Source organism: Drosophila novamexicana, unplaced genomic scaffold, assembly GCF_003285875.2.
Source record: "Drosophila novamexicana strain 15010-1031.04,08,12 unplaced genomic scaffold, DnovRS2.1 tig00000193-arrow-pilon, whole genome shotgun sequence".
In the NCBI taxonomy this organism is placed as follows: domain Eukaryota; kingdom Metazoa; phylum Arthropoda; class Insecta; order Diptera; family Drosophilidae; genus Drosophila; species Drosophila novamexicana.
Window position 1 is genome coordinate 4,186,784 of NW_020824787.1, and position 7,944 is coordinate 4,194,727.

At 41.1% G+C, this 7,944-nt stretch overlaps 2 protein-coding genes across 2 annotated transcripts; one reads left to right on the top strand and one right to left on the bottom strand.

Moving 5' to 3' along the window:
* The first annotated feature begins 2,598 nt into the window (after positions 1-2,598).
* On the top strand, positions 2,599-3,704 carry LOC115758646 (pseudouridine-5'-phosphatase-like). The gene is made up of 2 exons (XM_030699381.1): positions 2,599-2,948; positions 3,004-3,704. Exons 1-2 carry the CDS (start codon positions 2,876-2,878, stop codon positions 3,651-3,653), a joined length of 723 nt encoding a protein of 240 aa, XP_030555241.1. The 5' UTR covers positions 2,599-2,875; the 3' UTR covers positions 3,654-3,704.
* A 1,778-nt stretch (positions 3,705-5,482) lies between these two features.
* On the bottom strand, positions 5,483-6,647 carry LOC115758614 (probable pseudouridine-5'-phosphatase). The gene is made up of 2 exons (XM_030699347.1): positions 6,404-6,647; positions 5,483-6,349 (listed from the first exon to the last, which is right to left on the bottom strand). The coding sequence occupies exons 1-2, from the start codon at positions 6,552-6,554 to the stop codon at positions 5,574-5,576; spliced, it is 927 nt and encodes a 308-aa protein (XP_030555207.1). The 5' UTR covers positions 6,555-6,647; the 3' UTR covers positions 5,483-5,573.
* Positions 6,648-7,944: the final 1,297 nt, after the last annotated feature.

Consider the following 7,944-nt stretch of genomic DNA (forward strand, 5'->3'; position numbering starts at 1 on the left):
CTGCGCTGCGGCTACAACCAAATCCCAATGCGTCGTGGCTCGCTGCACAGCCAAATCAACTCAAGGGAACACACACACACACAAACACACGTACACACGTACAGGAAGGGTAGCCACAACAACCACAAGGATAACAACGGCTTTTAGCCGTTTTCCGCTGCTGCTGCTGCCGCCGCTGCAAGTTGCGGTTGCGGCCAGCGGCTCGCCGTAGACAACGAATCCAGTTAACAATTCAATGAACGCAATTACAAGCGACCTGGTCGGGCTCGTTGCCCTGGAGAGGGGCTGGTGTGCGGGTGCTGCTGGGTGGCTGCCACACGTTGCACGTTGCCAGGACAGCGATTAGAGACGCGCTCAAATTAAACGTTTACAACATATTGTTGCTGACCAGTCGGCCGTTCGGTGCCTGCCAGCCCGTTCCGTCGTGGCCAAAAAACGTGGCTATAAATGCTTGCCCCAAATGGTTGGCTGCATAATTTATGCGCACAATTCGTCGCTGCATTCAAATGCTCAACGTCTGCTACCCATTTTGTTGCCTTGTTGCCTTGTTTTTGTGGCAACAGCTGACGCAGCGCTTCCGATTAATTAAAGCCATTTTATTGACTGGCAGTCGCTACGTCGTTTTTGCCACTGCGGTTTTACTCGCCACTTAGCGCGTGTGCCACCAAAATATGTTCAAATTATTTTGTGGTTGGCATTTTAGGCTAGCAAAACAATTTATGCCAGAATACCCTGTAAAAATCTAAAAAAGTAACTGACAATTAACTGCCGAAACTGCTTGTCCTGAATGTCTGACCGACTGACTGATTGGTGATCAATGCACAGCCCAAATCGTAAGCGCTATGAATATTTGAATATGCATGGAAGTATGTTAGCATGTAAGTGTGTATGTTTGTATGCATGTATCATGTGTGATCTTTAATAGTATACGTTGACCAACTTGACTTCCCGCTAAGTTGCAAATTAAAAAAAAAAAATTAAAACTAGTGTTCTTCTATGCGATTCTCATAAGTTCAAGTAAACCCAATTGATTTTCATGCATTAACTAAAAGTGTTTTTGCGTGTGTTTATGTTCGTTTGTGATTATTAACAAAGTGTGAAGATATTTTGGTGCATATTTAAGTTTGTAGGTATGTATGTATGTATGTATGTATGTATGTATGTATGTATGTATGTATGTATGTATGTTTGTATGTATGTATGTACGTATGTATGTATGTATGCATGTATGCATGTATGCATGTACGCATGTACGCATGTATGTATGTATGCATGTATGCATGTACGCATGTATGCATGTATGCATGTACGCATGTATGCATGTATGTATGTATGCAAGTGTGTAAGTATGTGCATGCATATATATAATGTGCTTGCATGTGTATGTATCTTATGTTGGAGGAATTCAAAGTTACTTTTATTTAAAGATAAGTAAATATATAATATTCAATATTATATGTTCGTATTGACTTCTGCGATCTACTGATATATGTCTAACGCGTGCAGTTCGATTTGGTATGTTACCCAACACGTTGCTGCCACATGGCACTTGCCTCTTTCTGCGTGACTCCAAAAACGGCTGTCAACGTGCGGCACGTGCAGTCGTATGACGAAGTTTGTCGCTGCCACAGCGTCTTGTGGCACGCTTGCCAACTGCTTAATCAATTACGCAACTTTGTAACAACATGCGACAGCCTGAAACTGGCAGCCGAACTGAGCTCAAGACGCCCTCACACCCAAACGTGGCATGCATTAGGCTATGGCCATGGCTATGGCTAAGGCTGGGGCATAAAAAGGCAGCTATCCCGAGGCGCCACTAAATTGACAGCTGCAGCCAACACCTTCCACTTGCAGTCGCACCCGCACATGCTGCGCCACTCGCTGCTTTGGCAAGTTGGCAAAGTGTTTTAAATTGCACGTTGCAAAAGTCGAAAATAGTTTAATTAAAATGCATGTGAAGCATTTTCTTTTCAACATTTCCTTCGGCTTGCATAATGAAATTAACGTAATCTTTCAACAGCAGCCTGCCCCAGGGCAAAATGTTCAAATTGAGTTGGTCTAATTGCAGTTTAATGGTAAGCATGCCCATTTCTTTTATATTGTAGAACCTTAATGAAATGAATACCTAAATAAAAAAGCAGGCGCACATTAAAGAAGATATAGGTTATCCGGTTTTTATAAGATATATGTAATATAATGATTTCTATTATTTCCCATTACTATTATTTATACTAAGGAACTTTATTCGCAATATTTTACTTTAAATAGTTTTGCTAGATGATCTAAAGGCCAAACTATGAACAAATGCCCGAACCAAGTAAAAGCCGACTGAGATTTAACCACAGTTTAACTAAGTGAAAATTTCAGCTTCCTAGTTCCTTGGGTTTGTATGTATGTATGTTAATCGCCAATCAGTCAGTTAGTCAGGGAAAAGGCTGGGCAATAAGTTTCTTATATTTATTTAGTTTTATTTATAAATGGCATTATAAGCGCTGAAAATAAAACTTCTTTGTTTTTTTTGCCTAAAAGTGACGTTAAAAGCAAAACAGGTAGAGTGAAGGAGACAGAATAAGGGTGAGATTGAGTGACTTTCTGACTATAGAATTAGAAATGATATAGGGCTAAGGCGAGGAAGTACACTGCATACGGCGTGGGAAATGCTATTTAGCTATCGAGCAGTTTTCCGAACTACCAAGTACAAAATGAGGAGGTCACGTTATATAGTTGCTTTACTAACTGCAAACTCATGAAGCATTAACTCAGTTTTCAACATTTTAAGTTAGACAAAATAAATTCAAAAAAAACAAAAGTGAATAATTTCTGGAAAATGTTTTAGGCCAAGTAATCGCGTTATTGTAAGAAGAACGAGCCAAATATGTCAACAACTACGCCCAAGTGCTTTCAGAAAGTGACGCAGGTCATCTTTGACAACGATGGCACTCTAATGGGTAAACTATATCCGGCTCGTAAGAACTGCATTCATGTCTGATGTCTATCTCGCAGATACGGAAAATATGTACACGGAAGCGGTGCAAGATGTACTCACGCCCTATGGACAGACCTACACCTACGAGCTGAAAATGCGCTGCATGGGCAAGCTAGCGCCTGTGGCAGCCGAGCTGATGATCAATGAGTTTAATTTGCCGCTAACCGTGCCTGAGTACATGGCCAAGTTTGAAGCCGAGGTCGCTCGCCGGATATCCAATGTGGCCCTCATGCCCGGCGTGAGAGAACTGCTGCTGCATCTGTTCGAATTTCGTGTCCCAATGGCAATTGCCACCTCTTCCTTTCGGAAAACATTTAATCTGAAGGCTCGGCCTCATTGCGAGCTGATGCCCGTTTTTCATCACATCGTCTGCGGCGATGATCCGGAGCTGAAGGCCGGCAAACCTGCGCCGGATATTTTTCTGCTGGCAGCATCGCGTTTCAAGCCAAAGCCACGGCCCGAGTGCTGTCTGGTGTTCGAGGACTCGCCCGCCGGCTTGCAGGCGGGCTTAGCGGCGGGAATGCAGGTGGTTATGATACCCGATCCGCGTTTTCCGGCCGAATCCACCAAGGATGCCACACTAGTGCTCCGTTCCATGTCCGAGTTCCAACCGGAGCTCTTTGGCCTCCCGGAGTTAGACAATATCTCGAAATTTACATTTGGATAGCACTGTAAATTTAAAATATGCCTGTATAAAATTAAAACAGTAATTTGTAGGATTCGCTTGATATTTATTTTTATTTACATACAACGGAGGTTCTAAGGAATATGAAAAAGCATAGATAAAATTTATAATAATATAAAAATATATATAAATAACTAATTACATTTCAGGATTTCAATTGCTGAAATTGAGTCCGAGGCGTTGAGGACTTTAATTTAATTAAGAAATGAAAATCTAACTTGTTTTGAGCCGGCGTCTATGATTATTTTCTGCGCACTTTCGTTTATTATTATTCTTATGGGTACTTGAATTTAATCATGTAATGTGCAACACATAAATAAATAGACGCATATATATATTTTTGAGTAATATCAAGAGCCCAGTTGATATAGTCGGATGATAACCATTCTGTGATGTATATAACATACAAGCTAGTTACTCGGATCGGATCACTACATCATATAGTTATAGGAATGATCGGTCGAAAGTTATTTCCTTGTTTGGAATACTTATTTGTAAATATCTCAAGACTTATTAGTTTCCACAAAGTCCATTGTGTAAGAAATTATATTTCTATTTCGAATATCGCTAAAAAAGAATAGGTGCACAAATATTTAATCCTGAGCCAACTCAGCGAATACAAAATTTATTATTCTCTTAGCAAATATAATATATATATTGTACTATGGGAACTGTCGGTCGAAAATATAGATTTTCTACAATAGCACTTCCAAGCCACATGTCTATAAGAGTATTTAGTCTTCGGTAGTGCGTAGTTTGTTTTATTTTCTTGTGTTTTTTTTGCTTCTATTCTTTTATTCAGCTGCCCTTGAGTGCTTCCTGTGGCGTTCGTTCATTAGGCAAAACGGAAGTGGGCGGCGAATTGCAAAAAAATAATGATTCAAAAATAAAAAGAAAAGTCGCCGTCGCAGTCTAAAGAGTTAAAAGGTTTATTCACTTTACTTTTATGCGAACCGGCTAGCGGTTATGAGCCATAGACAGGGATTGAGATTGAGCTGAAGCTGGAGCCGGAGCCGGAGGCGTAGTGGCATAAGGCGCCCTGACTGGCTTGGCAGCTGCCGGCGGTCTGGTTGGAACATTAAGTAATTATAAGTTGGGACCGGGTTTTTGTTGTTGTTGTTGTTGCTCTTGTTGTTGGCAAAAGTTGCTAGTTGCAAGTTGGGCTGTGGCAGCTGTTTGCTGCATGCCGCACGAGCGACATCTTTGCACTCGAGCAGCCACACACGGCGTATGCGTAATATGCTGAATAATTAAATTGTCAACAATTGACTTTCGGCAGACAAACAAACAGACAGCAAGAAGGCAAGACTTCAGCCAGACAGTCGTTAAAATCTAGTATTTGCTTAAGCAATTAATTTTGATTTATTGTTAGGCTCATCCTGTTTTTAACGGCATTTCAATCTGGATAATCTTTAGGTAAAAGTTGAAGCTGGAAATTGGAAAATTGTCTGCAAGTGTTAAGCTTATACCTAATATACCCTAACGTGTGGCATAATAATCTTCTTTGGAACTATGGGCAGATATATAGGTTTCAAATCAATCAAGATGAATTTTAGGCATATATGAATATATACCAATTATATCCTTTAAAACATATATAACCAAAATCTGACAGTCTCAACCGTTGCATCCCTGGAGAAAAATTCGACAAGACTTTTGTTTATGCAATAGTTTTAACCAAGATCCCATTTATTTATTTTGTTCCTCAATGAAGCATTTCGATTTCGAATAAACCATTTTTATTATATTTTGTAGCTTCTACAAGAGTAAAAAGTATTCCACACACTCTTATTTATGTTTTTAATGAATTTTCTTACAATTTCCGTAATAAAACTATAAATTTGGTTGTTTAGCTTTTTTGATAAAACTTTGTTCATATATATATGTACATATATATAAAATCTAAGCTGGTTCAGTGGGTGGCTCCTCAACGTTTGTCTCCGGCGGTTCCTCATCGTCCTGTCCACTGGTTATGATCTCCTCCTCCGACTTTAAGACGATGGGTCCCTGATCCTCTGCACTTGCACGAGCCGACGGCACCGGCGGTGGTTCAGGTAAGGGTTCCAGATACGGCATGCCAAACTCCTCGGGATCGAAGTCGACAAGCGTTTCAAGACGCTTCGTGGCCAGTTCGGACCAGCAACAGGGCAGATCGGGATCCGGCAACATAATCACCTGCAAGTGCGCCTCCCTGGCCGCCTGCACGCCCTTGGTGGTTCCATCGAAGGCCAAACAGCATTCCACACAGGGCGGATCACAGAGTAACGACATGGCAATTAAATAACAATCCGGTTCTGGCTTGGGACGATTATATTCATCGGAGCACAGCACAACGTTGAACATAGCGAAGAATTCTTCGCGACCGCGTATCTTTTTGCAGTATAGCGCTCTCGTGCTGGAGGTAATCAGCGCGAGGCCAATGCAATTGTCATACAAATGCTTGACGAGACGCTCGACGCCCTGCATCAGCGGCGGATTTGCAATCAGCTCACAGGTGTGCTCATTTAGCTGCACCAGGAAGTTCTCCCAGAGCACTGGCAGCTCGCATTTGCGGCATATCAACTGGGCCATCTCGTGCGTCTCCATGGGACCACAGCGCATGAGCACCTCTTCGGGCAGGGTCGTATTATAGCTGGCCAGCAGTTCGCGACAGGCGCGTTGATAAATATGTCGCGTGTCTAGAAGCAAAGGGTTTTATCTATACCATATAAATAACTCGAGGCTCATCTTACCAAATACCGCCGACTCCAAGTCGAAAAAGCAATAGGCAGTGCATGGCTCACAGCAAGCCGGCGGACAGCACAGACAGGGATTACAGCAGGGTGGACAACAGCGCAGACATTTCGGCGCAGTTGCGGTTATTCGAGGTGTCCTATCGCACATGAAGTTGCTTAAAAATATGATATATCAAATTTAAATAAAAAATACCCTAAATACGACCAAAATTATGTGAAACACAGCATTTGCCAAGCAAACTAATTTTGGAATTTTTTTTTGTTGCATTTAAGTGAAAGCCCCAGCTCATTTATTCATTTCAAATTTTTTTGAAAAATAAAATATATGGTCTCGCTTAATACATCATTGAAATATTTATATTGTTGAACCTCTGTGTTTTAATAAAAACTTAATTATGTCTACGTATATTTAATTGCTTATCTATTTCTAGACCCCGTATCCTACATCTATCTATTAATTTTTGCAAGTATCTATATCTTTGTATCTTTATATAGATATGTATATATGTTTAATATATAATTATTACTAATTTAATTTTTTTGTAACGTGATCTCTGCCTAAGTCTTTTTCTATGTATCATGTATTATCATATATTTTGAAATTTTTCCAAATTTTTTCCATTTATTTGTATACTTTTAAACAAAGAACCGTTCACTAAAAGAGACAGGCAGAAGAAGAACCAATTCTACGCTCATCTTTCCCAATCCATTGATATCTGGAAATGAGAAAAAATGATAAGTCGAACTTATGATGATTACAGAAATTGTTTAATAATCGATTGGTTCAAAAGGTTTAACAAATTGTTGATCCTTATTATCGTAACACGTTGCTTATCAACTTCTCCAACCCGCTGCCAGATTAAGTTTACAATATCCGCTCAAAAATTAAGCTGTTCAAATTCATGCAACCTAAATCCGTATATGAAATGCGAATGCTTGACCTGGAGTGGGCTTAAATGAATGTAATGTGAATGCGAATGTGTAATGTGAATATGGATGTGAGTGGTTGTGGTAGCGACAACGACGGGATTAACATGTGTCGACGACGACGCTGAAAAGCTTTCATAGTCCTTTGCCGCATTCCACTAAATTAATGTTAAAATGCAAGAGCCCTGCGGAAGTGGCAGGCGGCAGGGCGGCGAGGCAGCAGGGCGCGACTGGGCGTCAGCTGCGGGGTCAGCATCCATACAGGCAGCAATAGCCTTGTTTTGTTTGTGTGTGTTCAGTGTCCTGTTATAAAGCATTAATCAAGCATACCTGCTGGGCAGAGAGAGAACGGGACAGCGATTCAGCGATAGATAGAGAGGGAGAAGGTGAGCGAGAGAGTTCAGCCGGTGGGGTTGGCTGTGGCTTTGGCCTTTGCTTGTTTGCGGTGGCGACAACGACACACACACACGCACACACACATGCACACACACAAGGACACTAAATTGGCGCTCATTATGATGGGCCTGAACACACACACACACATACAGGACATGTGTGTGTGCACCCCTGCAATTTTCCGGCTAAATGGCATACATTAATTAACGAGACTT